This window comes from Jaculus jaculus, chromosome 7, assembly GCF_020740685.1.
Source record: "Jaculus jaculus isolate mJacJac1 chromosome 7, mJacJac1.mat.Y.cur, whole genome shotgun sequence".
Lineage (NCBI taxonomy): Eukaryota > Metazoa > Chordata > Mammalia > Rodentia > Dipodidae > Jaculus > Jaculus jaculus.
In genome coordinates, this window is record NC_059108.1 from 80,345,455 (window position 1) to 80,367,729 (window position 22,275).

The following is a 22,275-nucleotide window of genomic DNA, read 5'->3' on the forward strand; positions in this document are numbered from 1 at the left end:
CCTAGAAAAGCTTTGTATTTTCTCTACTGATAAGTTGAAAAGTCAGCAACTGAAATCTTTTGTAGCAAATATTTCAAAAGCATTAGAAAAAAATTTTAGTTTCACTAGTAACTAGAGCAGTACAGGATTTAGAAAACACTTGCACCAAGGAAGTAGGAGATTAGTTGGTGCATTTTATAAACTTTTATAATTTGCTTGATGTTATAACCTAAAAAATGTAATAATTATGTGCATTTCCTTTATATTGTATTACTCCAGAGGTAATTTAAAGTGAATATGAGAATGTGCAGAGGTTATACACAAGTGCTATACATTTTATATGAGACAGTATTCATAGATATTTTGTATCCTTTAGCATCCTGGAACCAAGCCCCCACGAATGCCAGAGTGTGATTCTGTTTCTAGTAGGGAGCTTGATGGGCAGGAACCCCATTGTTGTACAGTTTACATTTATATAAAGGGAATAATTATTCAACAGATTAATGAATGATGTTATACCACAGTGAATGACAGAATCTTAACTGATAATGAAATTTTCTTAGGAGACCAGGGAAAACCTCTGGGTGGGTAACATTTATGACAAAATTCCAGTGGCAGTTTTTACAGTATGAGCCATCTCTGTGTCTGTGGATATACACATATATGCATTTAATTGCATAGCTAAAAGACATACACCTGAATGAAATCTCACAACAGATTTTTTTTCCTTTTAACTGCTTTTCTTTTCCAAATTTTCTACATTTCCTTTGAAATATTTTTAGTCAATTTGAAGGATTAATTGTGCACTTTGTTCCCTATTGTGTCAAAAGGTATGTAGAGCAAGGGAAATAAAACAAATAGCAGTGATTATCTGAGTGGTAAATTGCAGTGCTCTTTGTGTATGCATGCTATATGGTTTGAATGTGGAGTATAGAATGGGTGCATAAGTGCATGCATGTGTGTGCAATGCATGTGAAGGCCAGAAGTCAACATCAGGTGTTTTTGAGACAGGGTCTTTTTTTTTTTTTTTTCCCCACTAAACCCAAAGATCACCAACTGGACTAGCTAGTAAGCCCTACAAATCCTCTGAAACCAGGTTCTTGTGCTTGCCTAGAAAACACTTCTCCCACTGAGCCATCTCCCCAGCCCTTCTAGAGTACTTTCTTTTGTTTTGTTTGAAGCTGACCTGTAATCGACTCTGTAGCCCAGGCTAGCTTTAAACTCATAGCACAATCCACCTAACAGTCTTTCAAGGGCTGGGATTTTAGGTGTGAGCCACCATACCCAGCTTAGAGCACTTTTTATTTTTTATACTTTTGTTTTTGTTTTTTTAAATATCCTCCTATTTAACTGTGTTTTTATAAATATGAAAAATCACCCAACAAACTTTATTTTAAAAGAAAAATTGAAAAATATTTTCCAGTGTTTATAGTATTTGCACATTTGGCTGTGTGGCAATATATCATTGTTCTTATGTCCTATTGTAGAATTTATTAATCAGTTTTGGAGTTATAGCAAAAACAGTATTATGCATTTTCATGCACTTAGTATATATTATAACATAAAATCTAATTTTTAACATTTTTCTTTCCAATGATAAGAACTATACCAACTTAATAAAGATAATTTTAAGAACTCAGAAAGGTATAAAGAAGCTAAAAACATACTTGTCCTGGGCATTGTATTATATACCTGCAGTCCCAACACTGAGGAAGCTGAGGCAGGAAGATCTCAAGCTCATGGCCAACCTGGGCTATATAATAACCCCTTATAAATCTATCTTACTGTTTAGGCTGTCCCAAGACTACAAGTTAATGTTAGAACCCATACTTCCAGGTTGTGTTTTATGCATTGTGGGAGCAGCAGTCAGTTATTTTTTTGCAGGGGGAGGGAATGTCTCTGGGCATAATGTCTCAACCTGTGTCAGAAAGCTAAGTTAGGTATTACATGATAGTCCTCCTAAGTCAGTGGATCTCTACCTAGTTCTTGTTGTTGACCAAATAGAGGACGAAAAGAAAAATCCTGGAGTTTGGGTGTAATTTGGAGTGGGGGGGTGTCTTAGCAGTGCTAGAGATGGAACTCTGGCCTTCCACATGCTAGGCAAGTGTTCTACCACTGAGGTGTATTCCAAAGCCTGTATTTGTGTGTTTTAAAGACTCAATGAATCTCAATATTTTGTTATTAACTATAGTATAATTATATTAGTTGAATCTTTTCCAAAAATAACTTCTTATTTTATAGGGCTTTTGCCAAGATGGCCTCTGCTCCTGCCAGTTATGGCAGCACCACCACTAAGCCAATGGGGTAAGTGATACAGGATAAAAGTCAGCATGCTCCTGGCCTCCTTGGATGCTACAAGCCACTGGTTTCATGCTTACTCTTAAAACATAATATTTTCAAGCCGGGCGTGGTGGCGCACGCCTTTAATCCCAGCACTCCGGAGGCAGAGGTAGGAGGATTGCCATGAGTTCAAGGCCACCCTGAGATGACAGAGTTAATTCCAGGTCACAGCACTCCGGAGGCAGAGGTAGGAGGATTGCCATGAGTTCAAGGCCACCCTGAGATGACAGAGTTAATTCCAGGTCAGCCTGGACCAGAGTGAGACCCTACCTCGAAAAAAACAAACAAACAAAAAAAAAACATAATATTTTTCCATTTTCAGGAAAAGAAAAAAAAAACATTGTTAATACTATCTTTGTATTAGTGGCGATAGCTATAATATAGATTTCTGGGACGAGGCACTCAAGTACAGTACCTAGCTATACTGCATATGCAGGCACAAGACCCAATGAGAACCAGAAAGTCCCCAAGGCTGGGGTGACTTTTTATTAAAATGAGAATTTGTATGATTTTTCAGATTTCCTGAACAAGGCAATTCTGTTTTCTATATACTACGAATTTCAAATTCCTGGTTTACTTTTCAGAGCTAGAATAAAAGTATGAAGCCCAGAAGAAAAGTTTACCCTAGCCCCACAGTGAGCTACAGGCTTCACTGAAACAATTTTCAAAAACAAAAGCACTTGGTCTAAAGCAGGACCTTACAGGTGCTGGGCACAGTGATCCCACTGGCCTTACTTATACCCCAGCCCTACACCTTTCAGAGTTGTCTAATGCAAGGAATAGCTTGAGAACCATGCATGCCACCGAAGTTACTTTCTGTTGTTGTTAATGGATTTCCATTCTGTTCTTATCTTCAGTTTAAGGGAAGTAAGTATGAAGTACAAAAAATGCTCTTAGAAAAGTGTTCCCACGTGTTTGATAAAATAAGATAGCCCAGTTTCCTGTCTTTAAATCTTGGTTTGTTGAGTGCTTAAAACCTTTTAGATTTCTTGCAGATTTTAAGTTAAGGATAACTAGAAAATACATTCAAAAAGAAATCTTGACTAGGGTAGAACTTAGGAGTAGAGGATTTACTGCAGAAAATCTGCATGATTTGAAGGCTGCTCTCATCTTCTAATATTGATAACATAGAATTATGATTCTCTGCCACATGATCCTATGTATGAGACTGATTGAACCATATATATAGACCCAGTGTGGCCAGTCATTGTTCTTATTGTGTTTGCTAAAAGTTCAAAAAATAAGCATCTTCAGAGTTTTGACAAAATTCCCTGTTTATTATGGTTCACATTGCTTTTGCATGTCTGTGTGTATATTTGCCCATGTAGCACCCTGTGTCCTATGCACTCACCTGTGGTGGCCAGAGGGGAACCTTCAGCATCCCCCTTTACTACTCTTTCACCCATTCTTACTTGAGACAGTCTTCTCTGCCAATTCTTTGGTCTCTGCTCCCCACGGAACTAAGCTTACAGACATGTGTGGCCATGACTAGCTGTTCATGTAGATCCTAGGGATTGAATTTGAATGGTTTCTCTAGCCCTGATGCTTGCATAGGAAGTGTTAACCACTGAGACATCTCTCCTGCCTATAGTTCATGTTTTTATGTGATAGATGTTCTGTATACAGAGGGACACAATGCCAAAGTGGAGCCAGCTGCTATGATACAAAGAACACAGTCACATTTAACCTACTTAGAATATTTACAGGCAGGTGTATTTTCAGGATTGGACTCCTAAAGCAGTCTCTGAATCACTGTCTAATTTTATTATTTGTGCATTAAAGCAACCAGAAAGGTAAAGGATTCTTAAATTAGAATTGGTCAAAAACTACACCTAACACTAAGCAATTAAGGTGTTTATATTTAGGGTCTGAGGAAATGGCTGAGTGGATTAAGTTCTCACCATGCAATTATGAACACCTGAGTTCCAATTCCCCACATCTATGTAAAATGCCAGGCTTGGTAGCTTGCTCCTATAATCACAGCACTGGAGAGACAGAGGCCAGGCGATCCCTAGGATTTACTGACTAGCTAATCTAGCCCAATCTGTGAGCTCTAGGTACAATAAGAGACCCTGTCTCAAAGAATTAAGGTGGAGAGCAAATGATGAAAATACCTGACATTGTCTTCTAGTCTCCACACATATGAACGAATGCACAAAACACACATGAACACTTATATACACATACACACACATATACATGAAAAAAAGATGTCCTATTGAAGGTACTTTTTTTTTTTTTTTTTTTTTTTTTTTGGTTTTTCGAGGTAGGGTCTTGCTCTAGTCCAGACTGACCTGGAATTCACTGTAGTGTCAGGTGGGCCTCGAACTCATGGCGATCCTCCTACCTGTGCCTCACAAATGCTGAGATTAAAGGCGTGCGCCACCACACCTGGCTCTTTTTTCTCAAGGTGGCCTCAAACTCACAAAGATCCTTCTACCTCAGCCTCCCAAGTGCTGAGATTAAAGGCCTGTTCCACCATGCCCAGCTCTTTTCATAATTTTTTTCTTTTCATAATTTTAATAAGTGTCTTATCACTATTCTATTGTTAGATAGCAGTGATATCTAAGGAAGCAGAAATTCTCATGGCCCTTCTGTTCAGTGAAAGCAAAGGTGGTAGGAATAGTGAATGTCTGTGTGTGGTATGGAATCAGGCAAATACTTAATCTGTAACAGACAAGAGAAGCAATTTTCACTTACTGTAGTTTTCCTGTACTTTTCCCCTGCCCAGTCTCTTGTCACGAGTCATGAACACAGGATCACAGTTTGTGATGGAAGGAGTGAAGAACCTGGTATTGAAACAGCAAGTAAGTGGCACTTGTTAGAAAACATACTGCTAACTTGTCAACATAAGTGATGATAGGTAGAGTAACAAGCATACTTCTTTATTGGTACATGTAAGAATATGAGAGTATTTATGTGTGTATGTAGTTCAGAAGTCTGTAACTGTGTACTTTTTTTTAACAACTTGTTCATTTGGATTTTTACTGATGTTTTGATTTTTCTTTACTGTCAGGTTTGTGAAAGTATTAGTTGAAAAAAGTGAGCTTAACCTCTTCAGGATATTGAAGCACTGTACACTGTCATTTATTTTAACATTACTGAAGATAATAACTGACACTCTAGACTGATACATAGTCTAGAGTCCTGTGTAAATTAGACTTTTAGACTTTAGCTTTACATATATAACACTGGGGATGTAATTTTTGTGTTTCTACGGTTTTTCCTGTTCTGATGTATATATAGATATTCTGCTTTAGATTCATTGTTAGTTTGGTTTCTTCCCAAAAAGCAGTTGCTTTTTATCTTTCATTGTGGCATTTTACAAACATGCAGTATATATCAAACTGTCCAAACCCTTTTGTTTTGTTTTGTTGTTTTTGGAGGCAGGTTCTCACTGCAGCTCTCAGGCTGACCTGGAATTCACGATGTAGTCTCAGGGTGGCCTCATATTCTCATATTCTCATATTCTCTCCCACCTCTGCCTCCTGAGTGCTGGGATTAAAGGCATGTGCCACCATACCCAGCTCTAGTATTTATTTTTAATTTTATTATTACTTGAGCATCTGAAGGTAAATCTGACTTTCTTGCACATAAATATTCAACTTAAGGAAGGGTTGTAGAGATGTTATTCAGATCTGAATGTTGTGTACTTAACTGTTTTCTGAAAGAGTATTATCGTTTTCTTCTCTGACTTTCCTCTGCTTTTTTAAAAATTTTCCATATGTTTTCTTGAGTTACTTTATATAGTTATTTCAATTTAGCAAATTCTTTGGGTGGAAAGCCTTTTCTCCATCTTTGGACTTTCCATGGCAGATTGCATTAAATAGATATCTAGTTTCAAAGAAACTTCAAATTCATTATTTCAGTAGTTAAATAGTATTTTTTAATACCACTACACAGTTAGCACAGTGTAGAACTGATCAGTGAATATAAAGATAGACAGGAGGCAGTTTGGCAACACACCTGATACCATGTAATGTTAATAAAAATAATGGAAAGGCTTTATTTGTTCTATTTAATTAAAAGGATGATGACTTTCCACACTTTCCCTTCAGATAATTCTAGACTTTCTTTCCTGAGTACTTGGGAATATTTTTTTTTTATCCTCATTGTTTTCTTTAGGGAATTGTCAGCCCCTCCCATCATGCCTCTTTGCTACTAAGGAGCTACTTCCTAACACTCAAGTCACTTTTTTCACTAGTACACAGTAGTACCCTGAGTCCTCTAAAGATATTTGTAAGACATACCTAAATTGTTTATATTTGTTTTATTTGAGGGGTGAGATAGGGTCTCACTCTGGCCCAGACTGACCTAGAACTTACTGTGTAGTCTCAGGCTAAATTGTTTTACTGTAAATCTTTTATTGTAGTAATATAAAAATTTACATTTGAGTTCATGAAATATAAAACTGAATTATCCTTTGTGATCTCAAATCACATTGCTTTTCTTAACATTTCATACAATAACTGCTTTGACATAGGTAGTTTCTCACTTTTTTTATTCGTTTTCTGACTTTTTTTTCTTTCTCTTTTTCAAGATAGGGTTTTACTCTAGCTCAGGCTGATCTGGAATCACTGTAGTCTCAGGGTGGCCTCAAACTCATGATGATCCTCCTACCTCTACCTCCCAAGTGCTGGAATTAAAGGTGTGCACCACCATGCCCGGCTTGTTTTCTGACTTTTTTTTTAATATTTTTTGTTCGTTTTTTATTTATTTATTTGAGAGCAACAGACACAGGAAGAAAGACAGATAGAGGGAGAGAGAGAGAATGGGCACGCCAGGGCTTCCAGCCTCTGCAAACGAACTCCAGACGCGTGCGCCCCCTTGTGCATCTGGCTAACGTGGGACCTGGGGAACCGAGCCTTGAACCGGGGTCCTTAGGCTTCACAGGCAAGCGCTTAACCACTAAGCCATCTCTCCAGCCCTTTTCTGACATTTTTATATAACCCCACATTATCCTCCTTCATCCCCCTCAGTCTGATTGTCCTCTGTCTTCTTTCATCACTTACCAGTGGCTATGCCATAGAAGAGAAAAACTTTTCCTCTCCCTGGCAATCTTTTAACTCCCATTAACTTGTTAGAGAAAGAAGTAGCTTCCCATGGTTTTCCATGGCTATAGCAGAGTGCTGACTGGCCCCTTCATGTGCAGATGACCACATCTGCCCTGAGTTCAGGAGTGCAGTGGCCTTGTCATGTACAGGTGGATACCAGGTTCCACAGTGCTCCTCCCATCCTCCAGCTCTTGCATTTCTCTGTCTAGTCTTTCATGTTTCCTGAGCACTGCTTAGAGCCAAATACTCATCAGTCGTTTTCAGCCTTTGAATAGTTATGACTCTCTATATTGACCACCTCCAACTGCTAAATTAAAAGAGAAACAAAAATAAATAGGTTTTCTGATCAGGGCTGAGGGTAGAACTGATCAATGAATATAAAGATAGACAGGAGGCAGTTTGGCAACACACCTGATTACAGCAATACTATTGAATACAGTACTAGTAGTTTCTTCCCTAAAGCCTACATTCTCCCTAGTCACGAGTAGTTAGTTTTCAGTACCAGGCATATATGTAGTTCCTCCTGTGTAATAGACCTCAAATCCAATTATAGAGATGCTGGTTATCCCTATTGCTTTCATGCTACTATAGCACCAGAAAGCATATCTTGCCTGATGGGTTAGTGTTGTAGATTGTAAGGTTCTTCATTGGGTAGTATTGTTCATGGTTTTTTTTTTTTTTTCTGTCAGCAACCTGCAGAGCACCTTCTAGCACTATGAAAAATTGGTGGCAGGAAGTAAGCTTCCACCTCAGTTCCAGCTTGATGTCTCTGTGTCCTGCACCCAGTGGGTGCACAGTCTTCAGCAATAAGGTCTTACCTTTCAGTCCTGGTGGGTAGCTACAACCCATGGCAATGGCCTATACTATTTTGGGGGTCACGGAGGCTTTCCTGACCACCAATTTATTTGAAGGTATTCCGTGCCTGGCCTTGATAAGTTTCTCACTTTAGAGGTAAAGTTTTGGGCTGGAGAGATGGCTTAGCAGCTAGGGCACTTGCCTGCAAAGCCAAAGGACCAAGGCTCAACTCCCCAGAACCCATGTAAGCCAGATGCATGAGGTAGCACCACATGTACATGGAGTTAGTTTGCAGCAACTGGAAGTCCTGACGCACCCATTTTCTCTCTACCTGCCTCTTTCTCTCTCTCTATTTCTCTATTTCAAATAAATAAAAATAAAATATTTTTAAAAAGTAAATTTTTAATTGCTCTGTGCTGCTCCTCCCTCTATAACACTTCTGCCATCACTGCCAGAAGAGCCATGGTATTAAAAGAAAGAGAAAATGCAGCTTTAAATGATAGTTTTTTTTTTGTAGGTGAGTATTCATCTCTAGTTACTTTCACCCACATTATAGATTCCTAGAATTAAATAGAAGCAGAGTGTAGCCATTTCTAAATTGTTCTTGATAGCATTATCAAATCTCTCTTCAAGAGAGAGTCCCTTATTTTAGAAATATATATCTCAGCTCATAGGATCTCATTTTAAAGGTTCAAATAAAAACTCAGAGGTCCTACAGTGGGGAAACTGGGGTAGTTTAGAAAATAAAAGCTTTCCTACTTGGAATATTGCAAGTATATGCCACTTGGATCTGTTGAGATGGTTTTGGATTTTTTTTTTGTAAATTATAAGCAAACTATACAAAAATTATGGGATAGTTTCTGAGTCACTTAATAGTATTTTTATACTTTGTTTTCTAGGTAGCATGCATTTTCAGCATCATAAGTATCATTTGTCATGTAGACCAGTTGAATGATATTTACAGATTTGAAATATATTTGTGGGAGGATAATTGTATAAGAATATAGTGATTTGGCTAGAGAGATGGCTTAGCAGTTAAGGCGTTTGCCTGCAAAGCCAAAGGATCCAAGTTCAATTCTCCAGGACCTACTTGTGCCAGATGCACAAGGTGACACGTGTCTAGAGTTTGTTTTTTACAGTGACTGGAGGCCTGGTGTGCCCATTCTCCCTCCCTCCCTCCCTCCCTCCCTCCCTCCCTCCCTCCCTCCCTCTCTCTCTCTCTCTCTCTCTCTCTCTCTCTCTTTCATAAATAAAATAAATATGCTAAAAAAATTTGAAAAGAAAAAGAATGTGGTGATGAATATTGTAGAATATGGAAGAAGACATATACAGTTACATAACTTAGAAATCTTCTGTTTTATTTTCTTTGACTCATTTACCAAAGTAGTTCATCGTTTCTTGTTTGTTTGCTTGCTTGCTTTTGAGGTAGGGTTTCACTCTAGTGTAGGCTGACCTGGAATTCACTATGAAGCCTCAGGGTAGCCTTGAACTCAAAGTAGTCCTCCTGTCTCTGCCTTCCAAATGCTGGGATTAAAGGTGTGCACTGTCATGCCCAACCCAAAGTAATTCATCTTTTAAAAATGAATTAGCAACAAATAAATAGCAAACTGTGGAAATCCATAAATTGAGGGGGGAGAGACTTGAAAGATGTATCTAATTTCAATGTATAATCTTTATTTAAGATTGTGATTTAGTTAGGCATGGTGGCATATGTCTTTAATCCCAGCACTCAGGAAGCAGAGATAGGAGAATTGCTGTGAGTTTGAGGCCAGCCTGGAACTATAGAATGAGTTCCAGGTCAACCTGGGATAGAGTGAAACACTACCTTGAAAATAGCCACAACAGGAAAAAGATTATGATTTAAATTTAAAAAAAAAAGAAATTGGGCTGGAGAGATGGCTTAGCAGTTAAGGTGCTTGCCTGCAAAGCCTAAGAACACTTGTTCAAATCTCCAGGTCCCACGTATGCAGACACACAGTGACTCAAGCATGTAATGTCACACATGCACCACAATGGGGTACATGCATCATCTGGAGTTCATTCAGAGTGGCTAAAAGGCCCTGACCTGTCCATTCTCCCCCCATCCCCGCCTGTTTCTCACTGTGTGTCTCTCATGAAAAAATATTTTTTTTTAAAGAAAGAAAACTATCAAAACCAATTTTATGTGACAGGAAATTTTAAAACTGAATATTGAGTTATATAGTAATTATTTCATGTTTTATATAAACATCAAAATATCACATTATACACTATAAAAATATATAAACTCTGTCAATTATACTTCAGTAAAGCCAGGGCAGATAGTGTTATGGGTTTTTTTCTTGAAGAAGACATATACTGGATGTAATTACGATTCCATATCAGACACTTCTTTTAAACACCTTAGAGCATTGGGAAATAGATGAGGACTAAGATAAAGTAAGATTTACCTTCATTTGTTAATTGGTGAAACTAAGTAGTAGAGGCATAGATAGATTTGTTTTGGGGGGTCCATGTAATCCTGTTTTCTTGATTTTTATTGCTAATAATATGCTATAATTCAGAGAGGAAAATATATAAATGTTCTTGGTTTCCTCATCTGTAATATGAGTGTTAGATTCAGTCTGTAGACCTATTGCGTTTATAATTTTTAAAGTTTGGAAACAGATGGTCTGTCTTACTCCCTCTACTTATCTTACCAACCTTCCCCTAACATTGGTACTTATTCTTTGTTTCCAGTGTCTACACATATTCCATCTTTATTCTTTTCTAAATCAAACAGCCTTCTGGATAAGTATCTGAACCTCAAGGAGGTCCAACATAGGACCTTTCACTCTCCAGTGTTATACTCAGGACAGCAGCAATCCTAGTCCCAACCCTGCTCCCAGCATCAGCAGCAGAGTATGACCTAAGCCCAAGGATGTGAAAGAGGAATTTGAAATGGTCACCACAGAGCAGTTGATAGTTCAGGTCAAACAAGTGGCTAACTCTTAACAGAACTCAAAGGGAAATTTTTCATGCCTTAGTAATGCAACTGTGTTACATATGTTAGTGTCTGGTTTTAGTTTTATGCATATTTTATTCCATCTTTCTTTTCAAACAATTATACCATCAGAAGAGTTAACATTGTTACTAAACTTTTCCAATGACTAAAGTCATAAAACACAACTAACATCATAAACAAGTTAAGGTGTTAGAAAATAGATCTCCTATTATATTTTTTTTCCTCTGGGTAAGTTTCTATGTCATTTACTTAAAATATAAAGATGTTTAGATATAATGATCCTGTGAGGGAGAGATGGCTCAATGGTTAAGGTGCCTGCCTGCAAAAACAGTTTCTACTCCCCAGTACTCATGTAAAAGTCAGATGCAGAAGGTGGCACATGTGTCTGGAGTTTGTTTGCAGTGGCTGAAGGCCCTGGCACACCTATATTTACTCATTCATTCATTCATTCCCCCCATATATAAGTAAAATAAAATAAGTTTTTTAAAAAGAAATAATGATCCTTAAGTCAGGGTTTCATTGTGTTTGGGACCCTACCTCTCAAGTCTGTATCTGTGATGGCTTTCTGCTAGCAAAAATTTAATTGCCAACCAATAAAATTTTTTCCTATTTTATTTCTAAACAATATCTAAGAAGAAATAAAATATGCTTGGGTCTTTTAAAATAAGTCAATGGGATTTTCATTTGACTAAATTTCATTTACACTTCTTACACTGAGATACAGAAATTCAATGTGTATCTTAAGACAAGTGAACTAACAGTTTATTTTCTGAGCAAAGAGAACTGATGGCTTTGTTCTGATGTTTTCTGTTTGCTGTGGTCTGAGGGTGCTACATTCCAGTTTTCAGTCAGTAAAAGTTGGTTAACCTTGTATGTAAATCAGTCTCAATATGAAATTTATTTGGGTTTTTTGTTGGGATTTTTGAGAGTCTTTACAGTATAGCCCAGACTGGCCTGGAACTCACTTTTGAATCCAAGCTGACCTCAAATTCATGGTAGCCCTCCTGCCTCAGCCCTGAGATTTGCTTGAATTGTTATTATATTATATAATCATATTGTTATATTAGTGTGAGTCAACACACCTGGCTGATTTTTAAATAACTCAAGCCTTCATTCAGAATAAGAGCCACTAAGTATAATGTCAGTTGGTGGCAAATGTCAGTTTACTTTTTTAAAAAATTGATTTTGGTATGTGTGTTATATGCCATGGCGTTCATGGTGCTGTCAGAGAACAACTTTGAGGTGTCTATGCTCCATCCTCTTTGAGTCAGGGTCTCTTGCTGCTACCAGCAAACTGGCAGACTGCAGAAGAACCACACGCTAGGTAGCCTCGTAGCTTCAGATTCTTGGGCTCCTCCTTCCATAACCATAGGCACATTGGGATCACAGATGCCTCTGCCACTTTGCATCCAGCTTTACATGGGTGCTGGGGAATTGAACCTAGGCTGGCAAACTTTGAAGCAACCACCTTTAATCACTGAGCAATCTTCCCTGCCTCTTCAGTTGTTTTCTTAAATATTTTAGTCTTTGAGAACATATTTGTCACTCACTACACCTGAAGTTTCCTTTTAATCTGTGACAGTCTATAAACATTGAATGGAGCAGCAGTGGTAATTGATTCTTTTTATTTGATTATAAAGGCCAGGCAAAACTATAAGAAACAATTGTCTCTGACTTCTTGAATTTTTTTTTTTTTTTTCCCCGAGTTAGGGCTTCACTCTTCTGGTCCAGGGTGATCTGGAATTCACTATGTAGTCTCAAGGTGGCCTTGAACTCATAGTGATCCTCCTACCTCTGCCTCCCAAGTGCTGGGATTAAAGGTGTGTGCCACCACACCCAGCTTGTGAATTTTTTTAACAGTATTGCTAGAAAAAAAAAATTGTAATTTATGACATATTCATTAGCAAAATCATGTTCAGATATAGCCCAGCAATAAAACACAAGGTAGAATTTAATTGCACCCTTCAGGAAAATCCCATTTGATGCTAAATGAAATATTGTTCAAGTGCCCAAGATCCATTTATTTTCACAAGTGTAGTAAAAATAAGATTCATAATTTATTGTGTAACTGCTTTTTGCATTTTACTCTGTTGTATAGCTGTAGTAGTGCAGGTCAAAGAGCTAAGCAAAAATTATATATAAATGAACAACTGTAAAATCTTCAGCTTTAGAAAAGTCTTACAAAATAATGTATAATGTATAATAAAATGTATACTATAAATAGAAATATGACTATTAAAACTTCACCTTGAGAAAAGTGTTACAAAATAATGTATAATATAAATAGAGAATGACTGTAAAATCTTCAACTTTAGAAGTCTATAAAATAATGTATAGTTGTTCCCTAGCTCCAGAGGTGTTTTATTATTTATTTTTATTATTATATATATATTATAATTATTATTTCTTCCTATTAGATTACAGCATACTTCATCTTTTATTTATTTTTTTTTAATTTTATTTATTTGAGAGCAACAGACACAGAGAGAAAGACAGATAGAGGGAGAAAGAGAGAATGGGCGCACCAGGGCTTCCAGCCTCTGCAAACGAACTCCAGACGCGTGCGCCCCCTTGTGCATCTGGCTAATGTGGGACCTGGGGAACCGAGCCTTGAACCGGGGTCCTTAGGCTTCACAGGCAAGCACTTAACCGCTAAGCCATCTCTCCAGCCCTTCATCTTTTATTGTTATTACTTAGAGCGATTATATGCCTGTAGTATTTCCCTTTAGATAAAACGTTTTTTGTAGATTTATTCAGTACTAGTTCTTTAGAGAAATCTATGGTCTAGGTTTCTTTTTTTTTTTTCACAATTAACACTTTGATTTTACTTATTAATAACTTACAGTCATGAGTTTAGTAGCTCTAACACCAATACCCTACCAAATGGGCAATGGAAAATGGAGCGAATTTATGATCTACTAACATAACTGTAGACTAAAGTTAATCTTTTTATTTAGTGAGAGAGAGAGAATTGGTACCCTTGGGCCTCTAGCCACTGCAATTGAGCTCCAGATGTATGCACCACCTTATGTGCATGTGCAACCTTGCACCCATGCATCACTTTATGTGTCTGGCTTATGTGGGATCTAGAAGTTGAACATGAGTCCTTCACAGGCAGTTGCCTTAACTGCTAAGCCATCTGTCCAGCCCTAAAGTTAATATTTATTTATTTATATATTTTTTGAGGCAAGCCCAACAGACTGGCCTTCCTTTTTATGCGAGAGAAACATAGAAAGAGAGAGAGAGAATTGGAGCACCAGGGCCTCCAGCCACCGCAATTGTACTCCAGACATGTGTGCCCCCTTGTGCACATGTGAAGCATTGTGTGTATGTGTCACTGTGCATCTGGCTTACATGGGACCTAGAGAGTCAAATATGAGTCCCCAGGCTTTGCAGGCAAACACCTTAACCACTAAGCCATCTCTCCAGCCCTAATATTAGTTTTTAAAAAGCAATAGCCTAGTGATTAAAAGTGTGTTTGTTTTGTTTTGTTCTTATATTTTAAATACTTATTTGTAGAGACAAAAAGATAGAGAATGGGTATGCTAGGGCCTCAGCTGCTGCAAATAGTCTCCAGATGCATGTGCTACTTTGTGCATCTGGCTTTACCTGGGTACTGGGGAATCAAACCAGGATCAGCAGGGTTTGCAAACCAGCCTCTTTAACCACTGAGCCATCTCCTCCCCCCCACCTTTTTTTTTCCTGAGGTAGTCTCACTTATGGCCTAGGTTTCCTAAATAAACAAATTTACTGTTGTTTGAAACAAAACTTAAAGGTAAATTTTCAAACCAGCCTTTTAAAAAATTCTCAGTAGTATTCAGGAAACATGTTTGGTCAACTTTAGTACTTGATGCTGGTGTTTATGTTGAAAACATGTGGCCAACTCAAATACTAGAGAATAAAGAAGTAGCTTTTGCTTAATTTTATTTGTTTGTGACCATAGTTTTTACTTACTATTTTTGTACAAGGGGAACTATATATCTCAGTGTGAGAAGAGCAGTGTCTTCCATAGTGAAAGGTGAACTGAGTATGTCTGTGTGGGGAAAGCCAAGTTTTTCATAGTGTCCTAGTCCATTATAGTAACAGTAAAATGCCTTATGACCTAAGAAAATAAAAATCCTTGTGAAATTTTAATCTGTTAGCTAAAGTCTTCTGAATGTTCAGACCTAATGGTTGCTTTTGTTATATATAAGGAGTCCAGGATATAAAACTGTTCTTCCCAGAACATCCTGAATAATTCACGAAAGAAATGTCAGTTCACAATGGACAGCATACAGTTTCAACTTGCAATAGGCTTGATAGCCACTTATTAAATTTTCTGTACTTCATGTATTATTATGTTCAAAATATCTTTTTTAGAAAGGTTGTCAGACTGAAATGTAACAGTAGTATTTCTTACCCCAAGGCCTACAAATATGTCAGGAGGCAACCTTCTGCCAACACCAGTGTTAACATTTCAGGTTCAAAGTGGAATTTGTTGCATAAGAAGTCAATGCACATGAGTTTGAGGCCACACTGAGACTTCATAGTGAATTCCGGGTCAGCATGGGCTAGAGCGAGACACTACCTCGAAAAACAAAAAAACAAAATAGTTATAAGGTAGGAGAGATGGCTCAGCAGTTAAAGCTCTTGCCTGCTAAACCCAAGGACCCAGGTTTGAGTCCCCACTACCCATCTAAAGCCAGAAATATAAAGTAGCACATGCATCTGGAGTTCATCTGCTGTAGCTAGAGGCCCTGGTGCACCCATTCTCTCCCTCCCTCCCTCTCTCTCTCTCTCTCTCCCAGCAAAATGTAGTGGTCAGTGAAGTTGTGCATGTATCCCGACCCCCAGTTTTCAAAACCCGCAAATGTCTATTTATTAAAATGATAGAAACATTACCTCATTTAATGTTTATAAAGGTTTTTCATGGATATTCTTTTTTTAATTTTTTTCTCAGTTTTTATTAACATTTTCCATAATTATAAAAAATATACCATGGTAATACCCTCCCTCCACCCCCCCACTTTTCCCTTTGAAATTCCATTCTTCATCATATCCCCTCCCCATCTCAATCAGTCTCTGCTTTATTTTGATGTCATGATTTTTTCCCCCTCTTATGATGGTCTTGTGTAGGTAGTGCCAGGCACTATGAGGTCATGGATATCCAGGCCATTTTATGTCTGTAGGGAGCAGGTTGTGAGGATTCCTACCCTTCCTTTGGCTCTTACCTTCTTTCCGCCACCTCTTCCACATTAGACCCTGAGCCTTGGAAGGTGTGATCGAGATGTTACTCAGTACTCCAGTCACTTCTTTCCAGCACTCTGAGTCATCCCAAGGTCACTGCCATCTGAAAAGAGAAGATTCTCTACCCAAAGTGAGAGTAGCATTAATATAAGGGTATGAATATTAAGAGAAGTGCTTACTGGGGCAGTTTGATAAGCATAGTATATACATTTTTCCAGACATCAGCAGATGTTATACCCCCAGGGCTCACGACTACCCCTGTTTTAAGTTTTCAGTATCAGGGATGTGTTCCCCCCCCCCATGAAGCAGACCTCCAGTCCAATTGGAGGGCAGTTGGTTTCCACCATGACAGACATGCCACTATTGCACCCATTGGCTCATTTGGCCTGGATGGCCAATTATAAGGCTTGCAGTATCCACTGTTGAGTTTCTTCACTGGTGGTATCTCTTTCTCCCATTGAACTACATGTAGAATGGCTTCTTCCAGCTTTCTGTCAGCTGGTCTAGATGGAGGAGGTTATCAGCTCAGTTCCCGCAGGATTTCTCAGTGGCCTTGTAGTCCAAGTATGTGGAGTCTTCAGCAATAGGGTCTTACCATGTATTCCTGGTGGGAAACCAGGGGCCTTGGCAATGGCCTATAATGTTTTGGAGCCATCAGAGACCTCCCTGGCCAACAACTCACTGGAGGTATCCCATCCCGGGCACCGAAAATTTTCTAACAATGATCTATGGCTCCTGAGTGTTCCATTCTTTGAACCAGAGGATTCCGTATGATTTATTTGCATCCTCTTAGATTATGATTACCCCTCCTTCCACCTTTCCTTTACTCAGCCTCTTCCCCTTAAATATTCTTTTTAAAATAGTTTGTTTTTATTTATTAGCGAGAGAGAGATAAAATGTGTGTGTGCACTAGGACCTCTAGTCAGTGCAAACAAACTCCAGACACATGTACCACCTTGTGCATTTGGCTTTACGTGGGTACTGGGGAATTGAAGCTGGGTCCTTTGGCCTTGCAGGCAAGTACCCTAACTGCTAAGCCATCACTCCAGCCCTCATTTAATCTTATACTTTTTTTATAAACTTAAAAAAATTACTGATTATCTAAAGAACACTACTAAAATCAGAAGAAAGGAAATGAAAAAATACATTGGTTTCACCTGATCTAAACAAAATTTGGGGCTAGGAAGATAGCTCAGTGGATAAAGTTCTTGTCTTGCAAGCATGAAGACCTGAGTTCCATCCCTAGAACCCACATACAAGCAAGTTGTAGTGGTGTTCTTGTGACCCCACCACTTGGGAGATGGAAACGAGTCTTAGTAGTACACGTCTTTAATCCCAGCAAATACCTGGGGCACCCTGGCCAGCCAGTTTAGCCTACTTGGTGAGTTCCAGACAAGTGTCAAAAAAGGTAGGTGGTTTCAGTGTCTGAGGTTGACACACCTGAGATTGTCCTCTGGCCTGCACATGTACCCTCACATACACATGCATACACATACTCAAAAAAGTTTATAGATACAAATATTAAAAGAAAGCATGAGAAAAATTAAAAGCACAAGTACATATGTCTATTAATATCTTAATATACCTACATTGAAGTGAACTTTTATCAAGAATATTTATAATATTATAATTTATAATATTATAATATAATATATATATATAATATATATATTTATATATATATATATATATTGGGGTTTTTTTTGTTTGTTTGTTTGTTTTGGTTTTCGAGGTAGGGTCTCACTTTAACTCAGGCTGACCTGGAATTCTCTATGTAGTCTCAGGGTGGCCTCGAACTCGCATTGCTTCTCCTACCCTTGCTTCCTGAGTGCTGGTATTAAAGACATGCACCACCACGCCCAGCAAGAATTATAGTTTTCAAGCCAGGCGTGGTGGCACACACCTTTAATCCCAGCACTCAGGACGCAGAGGTAGGTGGATCACCGTGAGCTTGGGGCCAGCCTGAAACTCCATAGTAGTTCCAGGTGAGGTAAAGTTAGAGTGAGACCTACCTCAGCTCCCCTCACACACAAAAAAAGAATTGTTCTTTTCTATGGAAACTGAGTGCTAAGGTTTTCATAAACTTTACTATGCTCATAGTGCTTAAACCTGAATGTATTTAATTGAAAGGTAAGCATATTTAAAGGTAGAATAATTAGATTGTTTTGTTAGTAGGAACTATGGTTATTCTAATATTTAAGAAAATACTAATCTCTTCCACAGAATCTACCTGTTACTCGTATTTTAGACAACCTCATGGAGATGAAGTCCAACCCTGTAAGTAGCATTTTGAATTTACAAGTTCTTTTTTTAAATTTATTTATTTGAGAGCAACAGACAGAGAGAGAAAGAGGCAGATAGATAGAAAGAGATTAGGCACATCAGGGACTCTAGCCACTGCAAAGGAACTCCAGACGCATGTGAACCTTGTGCATCTGGCTAACGTGGGTCCTGGGGAATCGAGCCTCAAACCAGGGTCCTTAGGCTTGACAGGCAAGCGCTTAACCGCCAAGCCATTTCTCCAGCCTGAATTTACAAATTCTTGAATCTAATTAATCTAATATAAAAGATGGTTAAGTCAGATTAATTTCATTGTGTCCTGTTTTTTGTTTGTTTGTTTGTTTGTTTTGTTTTTTTTTCTTGAGGCAGTGTCTCACTCTATGCAAGCTGACCTGGAACTCACTCTGTAGCCCCAAGCTGGTCTCAAACTCATGATCTCATACCCCAGCCTCCTGAGTGCTGGGATTGAAGGCATGCACCACCACACCCAGCTTTTACTATGTCCTTAATCATTGCAGAGCATGTTCTTAAAGCAATTTTTGTTTTGTTTTGTTTTGTTTTGGCTTTTCAAGGGTAGGGTTTCACTCTAGCCCAGGCTGACCTGGGAATTCACTACGTAGTCTTAGGGTGGCCTTGAACTCAAGGCAATCCTCCTACCCCTCCTGAGTGCTAGAATTAAAGGCGTGTGCCACCATGCCTGGATTTTTTTTTTTTCTAATTTTTTTAAATTATTTTTATTTGCAAGTGGAGAGAGTTAGAAAGAAGAAAGACAGAGAGAATGGGCGCACCATGGCTGCTAGTTGTTGCATATGAACTCATATGCATGCACCACTTTGTGCATCTGGCTTTATGTGGGTATTGGGGAATTGAACCTGGGTTGTTAGGCTTCAAAGGCAAGTGCCTTAACCACTTAGCTATCTCTCCAGCCCCTCAAAGAGAATTTTTTAGACATTATTTAAAATATGGGGAATTGGGTTTTTCTCAGTAACCATAACCATTCTGGACAGTTGTCATCTAAATTAGATATAGATTATATAGGACTGGAGAGATGGCTTGGCAGTTAAGGCCTGTGGAGCCTAAGGACCCAGGTTCAAGTCCCCAGGACCCACATAAGCCAGATGCACAAGGTGCCAAATGTGTCTGGAATTTGTTTGCAGTGGCTGCAGGTCCTGGCACACCCATTCCCTCTCTATCTCTATCTGCTTCTTTCTCTTTCTCAAATAAATAAATTACAGATTACATGTGTAATTACATGTTAAATTTAAATTTCATATGTGTGTGTTGCACATACATGGGTGTTGCTATAATCACATGCTATGTAGAAGCCAAAGGTCAACATCAGGTATCTTCCTCAATTGCACTCCACCTTATTTTTTTAAAATAATCAGTTATTTCCTTTAATAATCATTTTATACTATTCTTGATTATTAGAATATTAGGTTTTTTGTTTTTATTTTTTATTAGTTATGCACATACTTAGTATGGAAACAACACATGTTGGTACCATCCTTTCTCTCATTCCTGCCCCTTTTCCCAAGGGGATTTACTCATTGGGGTCAACCCCTTGGGAACTGTGGATTATGCATTGTGGGAACAGCGGTCAGTTATTGGGGAGAGGCAGTGCCTCTGGGCATTATGTCACAACTTGTTACTGTAATAATCTTTCTGCCTCCTCTTCTACAAAATTCCCTGAGCTGTGGTGGGTGTGTTTTAAGTCTACTTCAATGAAGGGCTCTTAGGAGCCTCTGGATCTCTGCTTTAGAAGGTGTTGAGTACCCTTAGTTTGTATCTCCTTCACCCTGACACTGATTATCAGGTTCACCATGAAAGCAACACTCTTCCTCATCTCCCCAATTCTTGTGTGGTTTCAGCTGGGGCCTGGCTGAAGTGCAAGGGGTAATTTATCTCCTCTAGTCCCATTCCTTCCTGGAGCCCCGCAGATCTTGCCTGATATTACCCCAGGGAGTGAAGCATGGTTAGGTGAACACCATCATGAACAGAAGTTTTCACCTTAATTTTTTTTGAAACAGTGTCTCTCACTGAAGTTGGAACTCACCAATTCAGCTAGAATAGCTAGCAAGCAAGCACAAGGAATTCTTCCATCTCTGCATCCCAGGACTAAAATTATAGCTGTGTTCCATAATGCCCAGCTTTTATGTGAGTTCTGAGCATTTGGACTTACTGTACCAACTAACCCTAACCATCCAGCCCCCTAAAGAGCACATTTCTACAAATAAAGGACTTGTGAGTTCTGTTTGGTATCATATAAAGAGAAGCAGACCAATTTAATTTAATTTTAAGGTAATTAAGTGAGGTGAAGACTGCATAGTAAAAATTTTAAGTTCATATGTTCAGGTGGTACTAACCTCATTTCACCTGGGCCAGAAAAGCAAATTGAGAAAAATAAATTGCTGACTGAATAGACAAATAGGTAAATATTGTTAGCATTTATTTAACAAATAGTTTTCCAAACTGTCTATTAACAGTGCAAGAAAGTGACATGAAATATTATCCAAATCAGGTTTGTGAAAGGACTGTCCTGCTGCTGTGGCAATGGGAAGGCAGTTTTCACAAGAGCCAGGGACCAAAAGCAGGAACAGCTCTACCCTCATCAAAACCTTGATGTGAATCAGGCTCAGGACTCCATAGTCAAAAGGATAAAAACAGAGACTAATGTGACTTTTTTAGTAATTGTTAAAACATGGCTATGGAAATTAAGAAAAAAAATTAAATCCACTCATGTGAAAACAGAGTTGTAACATACTAAAACAACACCCAAAAAATGTGTAATTGCTCTTATGAAAATAATGAGAAAATCATCTGCATGATAAAAAAGTATTCGATGCTTTTATTTAGAAATCAGTATAGGGAGCTGGAGAGATGACTTAGCGGTTAAGGCATTTGCCTGCAAAGCCTAAGGACCCATGTTCAACTCCCCAAAACCCACATAAGCCAGATATGCACACAGGTGGCGCATGAATCTGGAGTTCATTTGCACTGGCTAAGGCCCTAGCATGCCCGTTCTCATTCATTCATTCTCATTCTCTCCTCCCTTCCTCCCTTGCTCCTTCCTCCCTTGCTCTATCTCTCTCATTAAGAAAGAAAGAAAGAGAGGGCTGGAGAGATGGCTTAGCGGTTAAGCGCTTGCCTATGAAGCCTAAGGACCCCGGTTCGAGGCTCGGTTCCCCAGGTCCCACGTTAGCCAGATGCACAAGGGGGCGCACGTGTCTGGAGTTCGTTTGCAGAGGCTGGAAGCCCTGGCGCGCCCATTCTCTCTCTCTCCCTCTATCTGTCTTTCTCTCTGTGTCTGTCGCTCTCAAATAAAAAATACAATAAAAGTTTAAAAAAAAAGAAAGAAAGAAAGAAAGAGAGAGAGGGGAAGAAAGAAAAGAAAAGAAAAGAAAAGAAAAGAAAAGAAAAGAAAAGAAAAGAAAAGAAAAGAAAAGAAAAGAAAAGAAAAGAAAAGAAAAGAAAGGAGGGGGGAAGGAAGAGGGAGGAGGAAGAGGGGAAAGGGAGTCAGTATAGATGTAGTGGCATATGATGCAGGGGGAGTAGACTTTGTCATAGAATCCTAGAATATATGGAAAATAGGGTCCTGAAAAGAGGTCTATATTTATG

At 38.6% G+C, this 22,275-nt stretch overlaps 1 protein-coding gene across 3 annotated transcripts in view; it reads left to right on the top strand.

The window, feature by feature from the left end:
- The window catches only part of Scfd1 (sec1 family domain containing 1), a 116,730-nt gene that overhangs the window by 79,363 nt on the left and 15,092 nt on the right, over window positions 1-22,275 (top strand). For all 3 annotated transcript variants that reach the window (XM_004661853.3, XM_045154612.1, XM_045154613.1), the window contains 3 exons: window positions 2,221-2,283; window positions 5,051-5,126; window positions 18,601-18,654. In XM_004661853.3, the coding sequence (XP_004661910.2) occupies window positions 2,221-2,283; window positions 5,051-5,126; window positions 18,601-18,654 (193 nt within the window). The remainder of the gene's footprint in view (window positions 1-2,220; window positions 2,284-5,050; window positions 5,127-18,600; window positions 18,655-22,275) is intronic.